This window comes from Trachypithecus francoisi, unplaced genomic scaffold (genome assembly GCF_009764315.1).
Source record: "Trachypithecus francoisi isolate TF-2019V2 unplaced genomic scaffold, Tfra_2.0 Lachesis_group7, whole genome shotgun sequence".
In the NCBI taxonomy this organism is placed as follows: domain Eukaryota; kingdom Metazoa; phylum Chordata; class Mammalia; order Primates; family Cercopithecidae; genus Trachypithecus; species Trachypithecus francoisi.
Genome location: NW_022681472.1, coordinates 93431866 through 93452749, shown reverse-complemented (window position 1 = coordinate 93452749; position 20884 = coordinate 93431866). Strand labels below are relative to the sequence as shown.

The 20884-nt window shown below is 41.7% G+C and overlaps 1 protein-coding gene across 1 annotated transcript in view; it reads left to right on the top strand.

Moving 5' to 3' along the window:
- Positions 1-20884, top strand: part of FAM135B (family with sequence similarity 135 member B) — a 237297-nt gene that overhangs the window by 76193 nt on the left and 140220 nt on the right. The window contains exon 3 of the mRNA XM_033202781.1: positions 20690-20829. Within this exon, the coding sequence (XP_033058672.1) occupies positions 20690-20829 (140 nt within the window). The remainder of the gene's footprint in view (positions 1-20689; positions 20830-20884) is intronic.

Below are 20884 nucleotides of genomic sequence, written 5' to 3'. Positions count from 1 at the left end.
TGGTAACTATGTGGTAATTTCATTACTTCCTTCCTTTGGTTATATAAGTTCTATAGGACAAAATGCTCCTTGAGAATGTTACAAATAAGGCTAAAGACCTAATGGATTATTACCCGAATCCAAGACCTAAAGAAACCATTGCTAACTTGTGGGTATGTATTATCTACATTTCTTACTGTGCGTCACAGACTAATAGGCAACATGTAGGTTTTGGTTTTTGTACTTTAACACAATCTGTCCATAGGTACTACTGGGAACAGTGGTGTCTTGCAGCCAACTTGTGCTACTCACAAGAGCTGACTGTGGACATCCCATCTCCTTTAGTAACTTCATATCAGTAGCTTTAAATTGGCCATGGTGAGGCTGTGTGTGCCAGGAAATCAGCAAACACTGCAAATCAGGTCTGTCTGGGGGGAGCAGTTGTTAAACATGTCCTAGCCTGCCACTGTTTGGGGACCTTTACAAGTGAGGATGATTCTGTAACCATTTCTGTCCATGCTTCTTTGTGAAAACATGTGAAGAGTTTCTCTAAGGCAGATACCAAGCAGCCACACATTGCTGAAGTAGTCATAGGGTAGGCAGATTTTTTTTTTTTAAAAAAAGACTTCCAAAATGTACTTCAAAGTGTCAGTTTCAACTTCCACTAGCAGTTTATAGAAATACTTATTTCTTCAACCCAGTCACAAAGGGTAAAAATGTAGTATTTTTTTTTTTTTAGTTTACAAAGGAGGTTGACTATCTTCTCATGTTTATTGGCTATTTTTGTTTTCCCTTTCGTGAATCTCCCATCTACAACTTTTGCTTCTTTTTCTTTGAATAATTTACACCTTCATTATATGATTTTATTTCCTGTCTACTGCCAACCACATCTTTGATAATAATTTTTGGATATATCATGTAGAAAATATCTTCCCATAGTCTGTAGCTTGTCCTTTAAGTTTGTTTTAGGCTGTTTATGTCATACAGACATTTTAAACTTTGAAATTTAGTGTATTGAAGCTTTTTCCTATAAGCTTGTTTAAAATGGGCTTTCCTACTCATGTAAATATTCTTCCCAACCTCTCGATGCTGTAGCTAATATTCTGTTTTGCAGATGGAAGAACTGAGGTTCAGGGAGGTAAACTGGTGGGCCTGGGATCTGTGTTCAGGTCTCATTGGCTTGGATATCATGGTGTGCTTGAGCCATGGCCCCAGGCTATTGTCAGGATGGCACCTAGGGGTCCGTCATGAGTGAATCTCCTCCCGAGACTCTCACCTGACTTAGCATGCCTTGGATGTCCATTTTGCGATTGGACATGTTTCAAACACACAGAAATCTCCTGCTGGAGTCTTGGGCAGGTCTTAAAATGGCACCAAGACAACTCTTTTCCCCACGTGTCTCACTTCTAGTCCATGAGCAATGCTTCCTTTGCCTCGACAAATTCTAAATATCTAAGCATATCCTGATGCATTAGCCTTCCTCTTGCTGCCTGGGATTGCCTTAGCTTTCTGAGGAGTGAAATCTCCCTGTGCCTCTGGTCCTCAAACATGGGAATCTATACCAAGCTTTCTGAGTAGGCCTTCTATACGTGGATACAAGGAGGTGACAATTCTTTGATCTCCTGCATTGAAGATGGTGTAAACAGAGACTGCATGGCAAAAGCTCTCTCCAAACATCTGCATATGTCTTCTTTCCAAAATCCTTTCTTCCCCTTCTACCTGACACCATGTTCCTCCGTTAACCTGACCCAGGGGTCCAAGAGCCGTGGTTTTCACCCACTCCCTTGTAAGCTCTGCTTCTGAATCTGCTCCCTCACACTGGTTTGCAGAATCTGTTCTGGTATCTGTCCAGCCACAATTTATATAAATGCCTATTTTCATCGTTATATAACAGGTCCTTCCCTATCTACAAATTAAGTGTTCTATATTTTCTTCTATTTTTATTTATTTTTTAACCTTTGTGGCACTAGAATGGAATGATTACTTGAGTGTTTCGTGGGTTTCATGTTTTTGTTTTTGTTTCTGTTTTTGTTTTTCTATAGTGTAAGTTCTATGAAGACAGGAACTCTGTTCTCTTCACTCCCATAACTCTAGTGCCTATTGTATCTCAGTTACTCAATACTTAAGTTTTGAGCCAATGGACAGATAGGTGGATGCAAAGATAAGCAGATGAATGAAGAATCTCACATCACTTCCACACTCCATTTTAGAAACCTTTTGCTTTCACCTAAATCTCATTCGAAAGCTTCACCTGAGCAAACATTCTGCAGTATTGATGGCTTTGGTTTAGAGCAATTCAGGTCAATATTGTTAAAGTGTAAGACACAATAAAAGTCATGACTCCTAGAAATTAATGCTCTTGTTTATCTCCCTTAAAGTAAGTGTACTTTGCTCAGCTTTCTGAAATATGTGCCAATGGCTGACCTGTATTTTCATGGATTGGTAGTAATGGCACTAATACATTTCTCTTGACTGTACAACCGAATACACTGGGCATTGTGCTAGATTTTTTGTTGATATTATTGTATACATCCTCATAACAATCTGTAGAGAAAGGTATCTCTGTCCCTACAGAAGGAACCTGGATCTCAGAGAGTTTAAAAATCAGTAGCGCCAAGGCCAGGCATGGTGGCTCATGCCTGTAATCCCAGCACTTTGGGAGGCCGAGGCGGGCATATAACCTGAGGTCAAGAGTTTGAGACCAGCCTGGCCAACATGGTGAAACCCTGTCTCTACTGAAAATACAAAAATTAGCCATGCATGGTGATGGGCTCCTGTAATTCCAGCCACTCAGGAGGCTGAGGCAGGAGAATCACTTGAACCCAGGAGGCAGAGGTTGTGGTGAGCCGAGATTGCACCACTGCACTCCAGTCTCGGGGAGAGAGTGAGACTCTGTCTCCAAAAAAAAAAAAAAAAAAAAAATTAGTAGAGCCAATGTATGTTTTCCAGTGTGGTTTTTCATTTCATTTCATCGAGTGACACTTTGACTTCTCTGTATTTTTATTATTTTTTGTAGTGGTCAGATGAGAAGGAAATGCTTTGAAAATGGTCGAGTTAATGCCCTCATACTTTCATTCAAAATTAATACTATTTTTCTAAGTTCCACATTCAGCAAATATCTATGAGCAGCTGGGTGCTATACAGTGTATTAGATCTGTTTGAGCCAAACAAACCTCCCTTCACAGAGGCCTTAGTCTATTACGAAAGGCAGTTACTGTGTAAATAATCACACAAAGGTATTTCTGCACCAACTAATGTCACACCACTAAGAGGTATGTCTGACCATGTTAAGGAGATTAGGGAAGACTTTGCAGGGAGGAAGAGATGCCTGAACTGAGAGGTAAGGGGTGAGTTGAAGCCTCTGGGGTCCACAGGGAAGGGAAATGTCATTCCAAGCAGAGGGAACAGCATGGACAAAGGTAGTTTGTGACCCGGGGAGCGCTGGCAGGCCAGGGAGGTTGGAGAACAGTAAGCTGGAAGGGGTTGGATCCTGGAGTGATATGGAGATGGAGGTGGGGGAGAAAGCAAAATTGGCTTTGAGAAATACATTAGGATTTTTTTTTTCTTTATCCTAAGTGGAGTGGAAAGATGCTGAAGGGTTTTGGGCATGTTGAAAAGATTCTTCTCAGATGAAACTGTGGAGTAAGTCTGCACAGGAGTTGGGTTGAGCAGAAGGAAGGCCATTGGGCAGAGTGGTCCAGGAGCGAGGCAAGGAGAGCACAGACAAGGTTGTGGTAGGTGATTGAGAGGGAGAGAACTGGAATTACTTGTTGAGGGATTGCACATGGAAAGTGAGAGAAAAGGATTTATTAAAGGTGACCCTCAGATCTTTGCCTTATGCAAGAGGTTAGATTATAGGGTCATTCACTAAAATATTTTTTAATTCTCTTTTTCTAGCAGTGATTAAAGTTTTTTTAAACAGATTTTATTTTTTAGAGCAGTTTATATTTACTGCAAAATTGAGGGGAAAGTCGAGAGATTTCCCATATACCACCCACACCCTATACACACACACACATGTACAACCTCACCCATTATCAACATCTCCCATTAGAGTGGAACATTTGTTACAATTGATAAACCTCCATTGACACATCATTATCACCCAAGTCTCAAGTTTACATTAGGGTTCATTCTTAGTGTTGTACATTCTATGGGTTTGCACAAATATATAATGACACGTGTCTACCATTAGAGGATCATACAGAGCAGTTTCACTGCTCTAAAAATCCTCTGAGCTTTATCTGTTAATCCCTTCATCTGCCTTAACTCTGAAAAGCCACTATTTTTTTTTTTTACTGTATCCATAGTTTTGTCTTTTTCAGAATGTCATATAGTTGGAATCATGACGACTTAGCCCTTTAGATTGACTTATTTCAATTTGTAGTAAGTATTTGCATTTTTTCTGTCTTTTTATGGCCCAATGACTCATTTCTTTTTGGTTCTGAATAGTATTCCATTGTATGAATGTACCACAGTTTATTTATCCAGTCACCTCCTGAAGGACGTCTTGGTTGCTTCTAGGTTTTGGCAATTATGAATAAAACTGCTATGAACTTTGGGAGGCTGAGGTGGGTGGGTCACAAGGTCAAGAGAGTGAGACCATCCTGGCCAATGTGATGAAACCCTGTCTCTACTAAAAATACAAAAATTAGCTGGGTGTGGTGGCACGTGCCTGTAATCCCAGCTACTCAGGAGGCTGAGGCAGGAGAATCACTTGAACCCGGGAGGCAGAAGTTGCAGTGAACCGAGACCACACCACTGCGCTCTAACCTGGTGACAGAGTGAGATTCTGTCTCAAAAACAAACAAGCAAACAAAAAACAAACTGCTATGAAATTTTGTGTGTGGGTTTTTACATAGACATGTGTCTTCATCTCCTTTGGGTAAATGCCAAGGAGTGCAGCTGCTGGATCATATGGTAAGAGGATGCATAGTTTTGTAAGAAATCACCAAACGATCTCCCAAAGTGTCTGTGCCCTTTTCCATTCCCACATGTCGTGAATGAGATTTCTTGTTATTCCACACCTTTGCCAGCATTTGGTGTTATCAGAGTTTTGAATTTTAGCCACCTAATAGGTGTGTAACAGTATCACAGTGTTTTAAATTTGCATTTCCCTGATGACACATGATGTGGAACAACTTTTCGTATGCTTATTTGCCATTCCTGCATCTTCTTTGGCGTGGTGTCTGTTGAGATCTTTGACTCATGTTTTAGTTGGGTTGTTTATTTTCCATTGTTAAGTTTTAAGATCTTTAAAATATACTGTAGATAACATTCCATTATCAAATATGCCTTTTGTAAACATTTTCTTCCAGCCTGTGGCTTGTCTTTCCATGTTCTTGGCAATGGTTTTTTTCTGAGCAGAAAATTTTAATTTTAATGAAATCTATCAGTTCTTTTTTTTTTTTTTCCAGGAACTGTGCCTTAGGTGTCATATCTAGAAACTCATTACCAGATCCAAGGAACTCTAAATATTTCTCCTGTATTATCTTCTGGGATGATAGATTACTTTTGAACATGTTAAATGTATGGTATCTTTGAAAATCTAAGCATAAAATTTGAAGTAGCCAATTTAACTTTTAGATCTTGAACTTAGAGGAAAAATCTGTTTTAGAGACATAATTTTCACTAAGTGTCTATGCCCTATATGCCATTTTATGTGTAGGACTTGGAAAATGCACAAAATAGACAGATTTTCTGCTCTCCTGTTGCTTACATTACGGTTGGAAAAGAAGATAATCAGCTGGGCACAATGGTGCATGCCTGTAGTTCCAGCTACTCAGGAGGCTGAGGTGGGAGGATCCTTTGAGCCCAGGAGGTTGAGCCTGCAGTGAGCCATTAATGTGCTACTGCATTCCAGCCTGAGCAACAGAGTGAGACCCTGTCTCTAAAATAATTTTAAAATTCTTTTAAAAAGAAGATAATCAGTATAACACAAATAGTAATATGTACCATGAAATAAAATAAACTACCCTAAGGGGAATAGAATGTGACATTGGAGTGGGGAAAGGCATGACAATTTACAGAGAGGTGGCCCCGATAAGGAAACAGAGAAAGGCTATCAGAGAGTCAAGAGGAAAAATAGTGAAGCTTCATTTCATAGTGGCCAAGGGAGGGTATTTCAATGGGGGAGGAGTTGACCAACATTGCAGAATGCTGGTGAGAATCCAAGTATAATGTGGACTAAAAATTTTCTCGAGCTTTTAGAAACATGTAGAACACTATTTACCTCGATAGGATTTTTTTTTTTTGGCTGATGCTAAAGGGACAGAAACCAGATTTGGGATAGTGAAGAGTGAGTAGAGCAGTGGAGAAATGGAAACAGCCAGTAGAGACATCCTTTAGGTAAGTTGGTTGCTACCCAACCAAGGTATCTAGGAAGAGCTGTGAGATTTGACTTCTGTGTATATTTTATTTCTAATGAGAGAATGGTGAATACATTTCAAATCATTGGGAAGAATCTGGTTTAGGAGGAAATGTTGGATATGTAAAATAGGAAAAATAGTTGAAACACTCTAGTTGCAAGCAGACATGGAGGATCTCCAGGGACTATAGGAGTTTAATCAGCTTGAGCAATCCGCCTATTTTACAGCCTCCTACCTGTTTTTTTTCCCCCCTAAAATCCTGTGTGGAATGTAATCACCTAGTTGGGTAGAAACAGCTCCCAACAGCCCTGGCAACTTATAGATAAACTTGAGTGAACTTTCCTGGTTACCATGCTAAAGCCTCCACCCTGGGAGGAGCTGTGGCCTCGTTACCATAACCTGCAACCTCTGTGCTTCTGTGCTGGCATGATGAATCACTGCATCTGCACCTCTGAGCCCCCTCCTCTGCATGCGATGATGCACCCTCTCCCCTTTCCACCACCCCATAAAACCCTCCTGTCACTTTCCCTTGGTGAGCTACTGCTTGGAGAATACTCCTAGTGCTCTCCTCCCTTGTGACAAGTGATGTAACTCCTATCGATCAAAACCTGCGCTCTTGTGGAGATTCGTCTGTTACTTGCCAGGCAAATGAACTCCATTCTTTTTTGGGTAACACAGTCATTAAAAGTTTGCTTTTTCCAAGCCCCGTGCCAAGTCCTGTGGCTGCTGGGATGAACCACAGCACTACTGAACTCTAAGGAACTCATACAGACATGCAAATAAACAGCTGCACAATAACAAGAGATCCTGAGGAAGGCAGAGGAATGAATGTTTGGTCAAGGGGATAAGCTGCTCCCTGGGCTCAGCCCCCAGCAGCATACAAAGGGCCAGCTGATTGTGGCCCTGGAGCCTAAACAGCAAACTTGGTGGTTGCCTCTGCACCATAATGTTGATGGGAAGGTAAATGAGCCCAGGAGAACAGGCCATCTGGTAGTTGAATCTAAAGCTGCAGAAAGTGCTTCTGAGGATGTAGGCCTAGGTGTTCATTCATACTAGAGCCAACGGGCTTAAGCGTTGGCTGACACCCAATCAGGTGATACTACAACTTTCAGATAGTGGATATAGAATTTTCTTGAACATAAGCAGTCAAGAGAGCCTCGGAAATAGTTTTGTGGTGCCCTGGTAAGCATCAGGGCAGTTGGGGTTAACAGGGAGGGCCGTGGGTGTGGCGGGTAGATTCGGGATTCCACTGCTGGTCCATGGTTGGATTCTCCATCTCTCTGAGGCCCCAGTTCCTATTTGTGAAATGGGTTTATAAAACTATATGACTTTCTTTTAGCTCCCAGTCCCTATATTGTTTGCATGAGTTTTCAGATATAGGAGTGAGTACTCAGCCTTCTTTTGGGGGTAAGCAAGTTATCCAGACTAACACTCAAGTGCTCATTTGGCAACTTTTTGAGCATCTATTTTATCTAAAGTAGTGATCCAGGTCACAGGGAAGAGACTCAAGTGATTTCCTAATGTCTATGCCCTTAAGTAGCTTACAGAACAATAGAGGATGAGAGGGAGTAGGTGGGTGGCAATAACGTGACTCTAAGATGGGTAAAACAGGAGGTGGACTCTGTGAGACACAGGAAAGGTATAAAGCTAGATGAATAAACGGGGGAAGATATGTGTTTTTAATAATAATGATGGGTATCTTTGTCTTATCTAATCTTTCATGATTACTTTATATATGAAGATAATTATTCTCGAAAGAATAAATGATTTGCAAGTGCATGGAAAGCCTGAGCTTAAATAAAGATCAGTCTGAGTCAGAGCCTGTGCTGCTTATAAATACATTAAACTCTACCTTCTAGTTGGGAAGATCTTCATAGAAGAAGTAGCATTTAAGAGGTCACTGAGAAACAGGCAGAGTTTTGAGGTGAGGATGATGCTATCAATTCATTTAAAAAGACTAACTGTATGCCTCTTATGTTAAGCACCTTACTAGAATCCTAGAACTCATTGGTGAGTTGTGTACTCTTCAGTCTTGGAGAAGCCTACAGTCTGGTTACGGAAAGACACACAGAACTGCTGCTCGGAAGAACAAGTATTCTACAAGAGCTGGTGCAAAATGCTGCAGAAACAGACACGGGAGTAATTACTCTGCCTGTGGCATTGAGGGAAGAACTTCTGAGGAAAGGAAAAATATACAGAGTCTTTGTGAATGAGAAGAAGAAAGTCGAAAAAAGAATGTCAGAGGAAACAGAACTTTCAAAAAATATTTACGGATTGGTCATTTGGACAAGCAGTGTGATAGGACTTCTGAGAATTATCAGTAATTAACCAGGTCTCATCAGAAAGAAGCTTAGATTTGGCATGGCGGAAGTCATCATGAGCCGGTACCCACCCTCCTTCTCCCCAAAAGTCAAGGAAGTAATTAAAACACTGAACAGTATTGCTTATGTATAGTGAGTCATAGGCATTGATTTGTATCATCTCATTTGATACTCATGACAACCCTATGATTAGATATTATAGCTCCATTTTACAGAAAATGATGGGTTTTTTTTGTAAGAAAAAATCATATTCTCTAGACTGGTCAACATGGCGAAACCCCATCTCTACTAAAAATACAAAAATTTAGCTGGGTGTGGTGGTGGGCACCTATAGTCCCAGCTGCTTGGGAGGCTGAGGTAGGAGAATCGCTTGAACTGGGAGGTGGAATTTGTAGTAAGCCAAGATGGTAAAACTGCACTCCAGCCTGGGTGACAGAGCGAGACTCTGTCTCAAAAAACAAAATAAAACAAAACAAAACAAAAAACTCATGTTCTTGTAATAGGAAAAATTATGAGCCTCTCAGTTCTCCCGCAGTACCACAGTGGTCTAAAGCAGCACTGTCACATCCCTCAAGTCATCTTGCCCCATCTGTTTCATTGAGCAAACACATACTGCTTTTGAGGATGTAGGCCTAGGTATTCATTGATACAAGAGCCAGCTGGCTAAGCCTTGGCTGACACCCATGCAGATGACACTGTGACTTTCAGATGGTGGATATAGATTTTCTCAGACACGAGGGGTCAAAAGAGCCTTCTGAAAGTTGCAGTATCACCTGGCTGGGTATCAGCCAAGGCTTAGCCAGTTGGCTATAGTGTCAGTGAACACCTAGATCTACATCCTCAGCACCAACTTTTGCAGCTTAGATTCAACTACCAGATGGCCTGTTCTCTTATGCTCATTTATTTTCACATCAACATCTTGGTGCAGAGGCAACCATGAAAGTTTGTTTAGTTTGTACATTGCTGGGGGCTGAGTTCAAGGGGCATATACTTGCTGAGGGGTCAAAGGGCAAGATTCAACATGTGACACTAATGAGGAAATCATAACATTTATTCAAGAGAAGAGAATAATATTGGGGATTCTTCAAAAGCAAGGAGCATCTTGTGTTTGCTGATCCAGCAAGGTCCCTGGAATTCTCAGTATTTTCGATCAATGGAGTATGTGTATTGGAGGGATGCGTGGAAGAGATGGATGGCATCTTTTGCCACTGAATGTTGTTGAGCAGTAAATGGGTATGATCCAGAGGTGAGAATATTCACACTAATCTGAAACAGGCAGAGAGAGCTTGCTGAAAGGGTGACAGTATGAAATGAGCTGGATCTTGCATCATTTCTCAAGGCCCTACTCCCTGAAGTGTCAGCACCAATAAGTGTGTGGTTACCATATACTCTGACTATGCCTAAGACTGGCCCAGTTGTTGACTGGAGTTAAGGGGCTTACATGCAGAAGTTCAGATCAAGAAATATTCCAGAACTTGGTTGAAATGTGTGGTTAAAACCCTTCTGTTCTGCATTTGTTGTGTGGAGTTGAAAGTTAATTACTTGACCCAGCCAGGGCCAAGTCTGAGTCAAGGTGACCCATCAGAAACCAGGTCACCCATTGGGCTGAGACTCTGAGGTATGCAGGCAACTGGAAGAGTGCATGGGTATCAAGGACTAAGGAGGTTTGAGCTGGAGAGAGGGGAGCTCTCCCTGAAGGAATTTCCAAGTCCATGCACAGACAGACTGTGTATCTGCAGTATTTGGCACAATGTATAAGCAGCAGAGAGAGAAGTTGAATAACAGAAGAAAAAAATATCAGCTGCAAGAGCCTCTGCTGTCCTGGAGGACAAGAACTCAGGTCACTCTGAGCTGCCACTGGAGTCTAGAAGGAGAATGAATGAGGTGAAAAGCTGTGAAGCTGAGAAGACAAAACTCGAGTTACAGAGACAAGTCTCAGCAGGACTGACCTGTGCATGGCACGGGGATACCTTGCTCATTTTAACCAGGAGCAATATTCAGCCAGTGCATCTGGTATGAACAGTTGTTATAACAGGCACTGCCCTGAGCTTTTCAAGTCCTCATTCCTGGATTACAATGGCCAGTTACCCTGGCCCCCACTGCAGACCCTCACCTTCTCTATCATCCATAGCTAAAGGATTTACACCAGGGCAGCCGATGACCTGCAGGCCCTGCTCATCGCCCTATCTGGCAGGCATTCTGACTGGGTGCTATCTGGATTCACCAGTTTTGAATATCCTGCCCTACTCCAGACTGCAAGTGCAACCATGGTGTGTGGATGTGTGCCCTAATAGACAGAAGGGAGGGGATCAAGAGAGGAAAGGAGAGACAGTCCAGGTGAGAATGTGCTGTGACAGGGACAACTCATTCAATGCTTGGGTTGGTGGGGGCCTCAGACCTTGGAGGGAGTTGGAGGGACTGAGGCTATGATCTCTTTCTGGACTGGCTGGGCTTAGCTTAGCCCCTGGAGTGGGCAGGCCCTGCTGGAAGGATCTGCCATCTCTGTGGAAGACAAAGGCAGAGCAACCACCTGTCCTCCCCTAATCAGCAGTGACTCTGGGGCTCCCTGCTATTTTTTGTAGTCACAAACCCCCCTATATTCTGTGACCTCCAACTAAGGCCAAGGTCACCGTGGGTTAGCAAACAGCTCTGTGCTCCTTGGCACATCCTGGAGACCATGATTGGGTGGGGACACTGCAGCTCTGACAAATATTTGATTAGCTGCAATTGCAGCTATACTTAGTTCTCCTTGGGAAGCATATGGGGAGGCAGATGGTTCAGGAAAGCCTGAATCACATCAACAAGGCTCTTTGCCTCCGATTTGTTGAGTCTCCCGAATGACTTATTAACAGGACGGGTTTCAGGATTTGACGGCGGGGCCTTGGCTATACCCTTCTCAGAAAGCCCATGTTACGCATTCTGGGCATCCTTTGTGCCAGCCTTTCGCAAGGGAACCTGGATCGATGTGGACTCTGGGTCATCATGAGGACATAGTGGGAAATAGAGACAGCCTCAGTGAGCTAGCTACTCCATCCGAGATTCAGTTCACCTCCACAAATGTTACTACACACCGCTGCCAAGTTGTCTGTGATCAGGCCACTTGGAGCTTCGGTCAGTCATGCATTCTATAAATATTTGCTGGGCCTGGAGACAGCACAAAGAATCAGCTCTGTGTTCGGTCCTCACTATGGGTGCAGCTCCTACACTCATCATTTAGGGCCAATTAACCACAGTAAAGACTTTAGATTTCATTCTAAGTGCAAGGAGGGGATAAAGGCATCTGGTTTATATTTTATTTATTATTTTTTTTTAGAGACCAACTCTCACTCTATCACCTAGGCCAGAGTGCGGTGGCAAGATCATGGCTCACTGCAGCCTTGAATTCCTGGGCTCAAGAGATCTTCCAGCTTCAGCTTTCTGAGTAGTTAGGATTACAGGCACACACCACCATGCCCAGCTAATTTTATATATTCAGAAAAAAATTTGTAGAGACAGGGTCTCACTGTGTTATCCAGGCTGGTCTTGAACTCCCGGCCTCAAGTGATCCTCCCACCTCGGCCTCCTGAAGTGCTGGGATTGTAAGAATGAGCTATCGTGTCTGGCCAACATCTAGTTTATATTTTATATTAGTAGACAAATAGGTGGTAAGAGTAGAAGCAAAAAGTAAGGTTTTCAGTATGCAATATTGAGAGAAAATTTTTTAAAAGAGGTAGAAAGGATTTGATTTGTCAGAACCATGTTTTGGGTGTGAATCCACAGGATGTGCTGATGATTGGATAGAGGAGGTGAGTGGAAAAGAGGAATTAAATGACCAGGAAGTATTTCATTAGTATGGGTAAGACAGGAGGAGGAACATATTTGGGAAATATAATTAAAGGTTTTGCACTGGACACACGAGGGTTCTGATCTTTATTTGACATCAAAGAAATCACATCAAGTGGTGAAGGATCAGGCCCACTCGGGAGAGAGATGGGGCTGGCATTGTACATTGGAGAGTGCTCAGCTTGTAGGTGGCATAGAAAGCCTTGGAAATGATGCTAGGGAAGGAGCACAGCTAATAATGGAGAAAATAATTGGGACCATGACCTGGGGTTCTACAACACAGAGAGGTGGCAGGTGCAGGAGGAGCCTAGGAATCCAGAAGGGGCAGGAGCAAACGAGAGAGAAGCGGAAGAGCTACAAGAGCTGAAAGAGCAGGTGAGATGGGCATGAGGCATCATCTGGCTCCCCAGTGTAGTTGGATTGTTATTGTCATTTTTGCCTGTAAAAGAACTAAGGCCGGTGGAGTCAGTCTCACCCAGCATCTCCCTGCTTACTAGCTGGGAGATGCTCCATGCTCCATGCTCCATTCAGGCAGTGCCCACTGCCCTGGGCCAAGCCTGCTTCCTTCATAGTGTCAAAAGGTAATTAAAGATTCCTTTGGTTGGAGGCGGTGGCTCACACCTGCAATCCCAACACTTTGGGAGGCCAAGGCGGGTGGATCACGAGGTCAGGAGTTTGAGACCAGCCTGACCACCATGGTGAGGCACTGTCTCTACTAAAGATACAAAAATTAGCTGGACATGGTGGCACGTACCTATAATCCCAGCTACTCAGGAGGCTGAGGCAGGAGAATCACTTGAACCCTGGAGGCAGAGATTGTAGTGAGCCAAGATCGTGCCACTGCACTCCAGCCTGGGTTACAGAGCAAGACTCCATCTGAAAACAAACAAATTAACAAACAAACAAACAGATTATTTTCCACTTGTCACTTCCACTGAGACTTCTACTAATAGCTGGTAAAGTTCTATGCTGGATTATTTGTAAAAGCCATGTCAGCTCCACACTCCTATTGATCCAGCAGCATGTTTATTCCCTCCATTTGTCTGAGCCCCTATTATATGTTCCATCTTGTACCAGGTACTTTCATAGGTCATCTCGTAAAACCTTCACAACCCTGAAACAGTATTGCTCTTCCATCCCCAGTTCACAGATGAGGAAACCGAGGCTTACACGGGGCAAGTTCTTTGTTCATAGGTATACAGTGTATAAATGGCAGAGCTGAGAGTAAATCCATGTCTTTTAACTCACATCTACGTGCTTACACAAGCATGAGGTACAAGGCTATACACTGGACTCTGTTATTAAAATCCAGACTGAAATACCTGAGACCACTCAGCAGTTACGACCAATCCAAGGAAATCCAATGGGTTTCTGTAGTGAGCAACTAGAGTGTACCGGAGGCAACACACTGGCCTTTTACTTTTGAGATTATGGAGCAATACACGTTATTAGATAATAAGGTGTTATGAAGTGCTGGCCTTAGTGGGCTTATTCTAATAGTAAGTCACGATGGTTTGTAATTAAGTAATTAAGCCCAGTCAGTGTTGATGAGAGAATGCTTCCTGTTGAATCGCAGCAACAGCCTTTCTCATTTTCAGTAGGTTAAATGGTGCTTTTTAATGAGCTCTTTAGTTTAGTTGCCCTCCTACAAATAGGACTTTCTGCCAGAGCATGGTATCGGCTTTGTAAGTTGGGTTTTCTTGTAGAGTAGGCTAGGAGTCAGAAATTCTGGATATTAGAACTATCACAAACTAGAACTATAACAAACATTGTGTAACTTCCAAAAGTCATATCCCTACATTTTTGCACTTATTAATAAATTGATTGATGGATTGATTTGCTAAATATTTGAGTGTTAGTGATATGCAAAGCCTTTGTTCTGTCATTCTCAGATTTTTTTAAACAATTAAACAGAAATTGATGGATGGTGCCTTTGAAGTGAGGAGAGATAAAAAGTTGGGAAATACTGTACTAAATATTGAATAATATTCCTTGTCATTGTTTTATCTTTACCAGTGACAGAGTTATGTCTAACATATTGCCTGTGTGTTTGTTGAGTTAAATAATGAATGAATGAATAAACAAATTAAGGAGTGAAATTAAAAAAAAAAAAACATTTAGAGTCACCATTGTACCATCTACTATATTTGACATTGAGGATGTTACAATCTCTATGATCATGAGTTTCCTCATGAATAAAATGAAAACTCATATACCCAAGGCTATACTCAGTGATGGAAGGAACATAAAGTATCTAGAATTTAGACCAGTAAATCTCAGGCTAGCTTTAATTGAGCAATTTGCAATTAACAAAACCATTTTGTATTTATTATATATTATAGAAAAGTGACTTTTCCAATCATATAATTTATAAATAACATCTTTGATCAAACTCAGTTTGTCTTACATAATTTGCTACCTGAATCAGAATTTTAAATTAGCCCTTATAATGCATTCTGACTAATGCAACGTGTGTGGAAAGATGAAACATTCATTTACACAAGGAGATGTCTGTGGAGTCGGACAACAATGGTAATATTCATTCCCTATTCCACAGGCACAAGTGTAAAACATAGATGTCCCAAAAGGAACCCTGTGAGTGTTCAGTGCTGAATCCCAATGTTTTGCCCAAGACCTAGTGCATAGCAGGTGATTAGTAAATATTTCAATGAATGAATAAACACGTTTTATAGCAAAAACATACAAACATAATAATCCAAAATTATAGGTGAGGCATAAACTTATGTCCATGTGCATGAAAGCAAAATATTCAATACTCCATGTGCCACAGGGTACTTTAAGTAGAAAACAAGAAAAATATTTTATATTCTTTGAGATAGAAATAAAAATGACAACCAAAATACAGCTCTTTATTGATGTGTCACCAATTTGATATGCTTCAAAAATTGAAGGTACGCGCAGAATTGCATCTCTTCAGATATTTCAAGTAAGTGCTTGTATATCTCAATGCCCTGTTAGCAGAAATGCCACTTCCTTTTCCCATGTCACATCATCCAAGAAGCCCTAGGCTGACTCAATGAAGTGTGATCCTTTTCTGAATGCTAGTTTAGGATAGAAATGAATCTCATCAGTCCCTTGTTGCTGGGGCATCTCATTGGCACACAGGGTATCTATTGAAGCATAGGTATTTAGAATTCGGAGGAAGCTTGAGGGTCTTCAATGGTGAACGCTTTGCTGCTCCAGTTATCTGCACAGGCCACTAGGGCCTTCACCCTGAGCTCCCAGGTTATAACTCATTAGAGACTGCTATGATTTAAACGTTTGTCCCCTCCAAAATGTGTGTTGAAACTTTAGTTGCCATTGTAACAGTTTTGAGGTGAGATCCATTAAGAGGTGTTTGGGCCATGAAGGCTTTACGCTACTGGGTGGGATTACTGCCTTTATAAAAGGACAAGTTCAGCTCACTTTTGTCTCTTGGCCTTTCTGCCTTTTGCAATGGGATGATGCAGAAATAAGGCCTTTGCCAGATGCAAGCACCTTGATATTGGACTTCCCAGCCTCCAGAACTGTGAGCCAATTAAATTTTGTGCACTGTGAATTATGTAGTCTGTGCTATTGTCTTATTGAAACACACAATGAACTAAAATATTGCTTTTGACAACACAATCTTTGTCTCAGGTTAGGTAGGTCCTCATCTTTCCAGCTCACAATGTAGCCAAACCAACCTTCTACCCATGAAGCCCTGAGCATTTCTGAACATCCAGAGTCATCATCCTGGGCCCCAGCTTTTCTTAAGATAGCCTCATTTCTGGGAACAGGTTGTACTTGTGTGATTGACATTAGTATCACCTTGGTTGGGAAGCATCTGTCACAGTCCAACAGTATCCCTGATTTTCAACCTCAAGAAAAGTCATCAAGACCGTAGTTACCTGTCTCCCAGGAGTTCCTGGTTTCTTATCCATATTTTTCTACTTGCCCTCCAGTGATGGGCTCTCCAGGAAAGTAGCAACCTTGGGGGAGTCTCGAGAGGTCATATATCGGACCTCCCTACCCTGGCATTGAAGGCTTGATGACCCTATGAGCTAGACAGCACATACTCGACTACAGGAAATTATTCTGGTCCTTCTCTGGAACAACAATAAATACCTTTTCCAAAGTGGCTTTCTCTTCTACCTATTCCTTACAATCATTGGGAAAAAAATAAAGTTTGGCTTCAGGGTGACTTTCTGTTCTTCATGTTCCTAGAAAGGGTCAGAAAATTCACCCCACCTAAAGAGTCTTAATCGTTGTCATCTTTAGTCTTTGAGAAAATCTGTTTGGATTTTGATAATTTTTCAGTTAAAAACATACTTCTCTACTCACCATTTTACCTAAGCTTCACATTCACTATGGATATTAAGTAAGGCAAGAGTCTTATCTCATTGGAGCTCAGATTCCATAGTCCTGCCCAAGGTCACACAGCCAGAAAGTGGGGACAAGTCTAGAACTTATATTTCCCTTACTAAAGGAGCATTTTCTAAACCATATGAAAACCAACATTGTGACTTTGAGGAACCCATAGTCTAATGGGGCTTTTCCACTTCTGTTGGCTCTAATATGTTGGAAGATTCTCTATGAGTATATCCTGAATTTAAAGGAATTTAACTGAGTATATCCTGAGTTTAAAGCTGGCTTCAGGCCTGGGGTATAGAAGGGGTGGTTTTCTGGAGTTTGGGCACAGAAATGATTCTTTGGGAATCTCCTACATGCAGGCAGAGCCATGACTATGTTCTTGGAATGGGATTGAGGTTTAGTCCACAAGTAAATAGTCCCTGCGGGTGCTGTTGATTTGAGCATTGAGCATAGAGTCCCTGTCAGAAGAATAACACCTGTATTTTATACTCCACACTGACAGATCCCTCTAGGACTGCTGGGAGCTCTCAGCTGAGGGAATGTCATCATTTAAAGTTTAAACATTTAGAGGTGTATAGATATATAAAGTGTTAATATCATTCATTTTGTGGCGGGAGAAGAAGAAACTACAGAACCTAAAAGTCTTTTTTTCTCTTGCCCTCTGGCCTGAAATTCTGTGTTAAGATGTTTGGAATGTATTCTTTATGCAGCTGAGACCTGAAGAGCTCCTCTTACCTCCCCTGCTGTATTCTCTTTTCTCTGCTCCCCTCCTGTTTTTCCTTCACACTCCCTTTCCTTCTTCCACCCATTTTCTTTTCATCTCTTTTTTTCCCCTTAAAGTCTCAACTCTTTTTATGCATGGTACCAAGGCTGACATACACAAAAGAAGGCAGATATGTAGGAAGACTCTAGTCTACACCTTCTCACTGGACCACTTGAATAGAAATCTTGTTGCCTAAAAATACATAAAAATACTCTAGAATGAAAAGTGGCCATTTAACCCATAGCCAGGAAAGGCTGCCATCCCAAAGTATGAGTTAGTCTTTAAGGGTGGAGAGAGTATGTACTTTGGTTGTCTCTGGGTGCTGATTTCACCGGGAAGGAGGAGAGAGGATAGTGGGCTGGGTATCTGGATGTGGATTGTTGGTGAAGAAGGGAGAATCCCAATGGGAATGAAGCAGGGAGTGTTGTTCCAGTGATCTCCATCCCAGGGAAGTTATCTTGTGATTGGTGAGCCTTCCCTTGTTAAAAAGACACCTGTTCTATGCGATGCCCTATTTAATAGCGGTGAGGAGTTGACCCAGAAAGTCTCCTAAGGTATGAAAACTGCCTTATCCCAGGCTTAATGGGGCACCTCGGGATTTGGTGATTTTCAGTAAATACCCATTAAGCCCTGTGGTCTGTTTGCCAATCTGCTCAAATTCAGAGGCGCTTAATCTTCCATAAAAAATGTGGCCAATGACAATTTATTCAACAGAAAGTACTCAGAACTTTCTCTGCAAACACAATTAAAAAGTCATCATACTGTATATTGTATGCCCAGCGCGTGCCTGGTCTTAGGAGCTTGATCTATTTTATCCTCTGTGTCCACAGTGATCCCAGGAGGTCAGTGTGGCTGTGTCCATTTCTCACATGGAAAGCTGCTGTTCCAAGAGGTGATGTCACTTGCCCAAGACAGCAAGTGATTGAACTGTTTTGCTGGCTGTCCCTCCTGGTAGCAGACAGCTCAGGGCTGCTCTGACCTTCCGGGTGTTTACCCCATCCATCCGCTGCCACGCTGTCATTCTGGCTTATAGATCAGTGGGCCTTGACAGTGATATAGAAAGAGCTAGTGTAGCAAATAAAAACAGAGAGGCATCTGCACACATGAATCATTTTTATTTAATAGCCCCATCAATTTGAATACAGCAGGTCTAAATAGAACTGCATTAGGCCAGTAATTTTATTGCTTTCATGACAAAGTGCAACTTAGAGCAGGCATATCTGAGCAGCCTTGGAAACAACCTGACATTTTACATATTTTATATTCCTTGCTCTGAAGCTACGAGGTAGGTGTTGGTTTAGATGTGACTGTGCATTGGGAGGTGACTGTGATCCTGTGTCCCTGTTTCCAAAAAACTCTTTGACTCATCCAGAGACAGTGTACAAGATACTTAGGATTTTTCTTTGCTAGTTGGGCTGTTTTCTATTTTTTTCTTGGCTCCCATTTCAGTCAAACTATTTAATTCTTTCAGTACTGTTTTATAGAGTCCCCACCCTTTGCTAGGAAATAGATGCATTTTATTCATTCACTGGAGACTTCATTTTCTCTCTTATTAAAGAGGTAGATATGAGGATGAATCTACACAATGCTTCATTATATAGCAATTCTCCAGCAAAGTCTGCTAACAAAATGCCATAAACTGGATACCTTATTGACCACAGAAATTTATTTTTCACAGTTCTAGAGGCTAGAAGTTTGAGATCAGGATGCCAGCATGGTCAGGTTCTGGTGAGGGCCCTTTTCCAGGTTTGCAGATTGATGATGTCTCTCATTGTATCCTTGCATGGTGGGAAAGGTGAGGGGAACAGATCTCTGGCCTCTTTTTATAAGGACATTAATCCCATATATGAGAGCTCTACTCTTATGATGTGATTACCTCCCAAAGGCTGTACCTCCAAATATAATCACATTGGCGATTAGATTTGAACATATGCATCTTGGGGAGACAAAAACATTCACAACAAGTACATATTTAGGCACCTGCCTCTGCTTTGAGCCTTTGTCTCTTTGTCTGGTGTAAAATTTATCTTATGGGTTTGTTATGATAATTAAGGAAAGTAACCACAATTGAAAAGCACTTTAGAACTTGTAAAATGCCATATAGTTGTTCCCTGTTATAAATAGCTAATCAATAGGTAATCATTGCCTTATATAAATAGTAGTATTATTTACTTTAGAATATGTATATAAACATATGTTTGTGTGTATATGTGTGTGTGTGTATATATATCCAAGTGAATAGTTTATGTGTTAAGTAATTTGGAGGAGTTCATCCATTTGTTTCCCCATAATAACCCTGGACAGTGTTATTTATTTTAGAATATATATTATATATATATATATTTACATGTATCTCCAACTGTGTAGTTTGTGTGTTAAGTAATTTGGAGGAGTTCACCCATTTGTTCCCCCAAATAACCCTGGACAGTGGATGCATTGGCTAGATTTGTCTTCTTGAAATATAACTCAACTTTGAAGTACTGTTTAGGGATATGGTATATCTAGAATGCATTGGAGGATACAGAGCTAAACCAATTCCTTTAAAACTTGATATACAGTAGGATTATACAGTAGGATTAGCACATTTTCCTAAAACTCAAGACAGAATGTTCTCATGACATGCATGATGTGCAAGCAGCACCTTTGAGAAGGGAGAGATTCTATGGGCACTAGGAAGTCCTTGTAGAAGGAAGGGTGTTTTCTATCTTTTAGCCTCTGTTCTTTTCCTCATTGTTTCTGGGAGAGGAGGTTTATGGAATGCTTCACAGAGGAGGGGACAGGTGAACAGGTGAGAAGTTGAGCAGGCCCTGCATAGCAGCCCAGGAGCACTGCCCACGGCGTGAGTGACTTAGCCAAGATCTTATTGCTTGTAAGGAATGGAAGAAGGTTTTCCTGAGATACCAGCCCAACTCAATGAACAGAAATATTCATATGGTAAGGTCTCATTAACTGTGATTTTAAGCTTTGGAAATTGGAAGGCCGCTTGGGGCCATTAGTCTCCTTGAGCAGGAAAGACACCTGACAGGGCTGCAGGTAAAGGACAGTATTGGAGTTCATGGGTCCAACTGATTCTTGTTTTGCAGAGAGCAGCAGCCTGCATTCAGCCTGTGTCCATGACAGCACCGTGCACAGCCGAGTCTTTCAGATCTTATACCGGAATGAAGAGGTGCCCATAAATGATGCTGTGGTCTTCCGAGTTCATTTGCTCTTAGGTGGTGAAAGGGTAAGTCATGAATCTACCACCAGCCACAAGTGGCTGTTCCCTCTCGTCGGTGTTC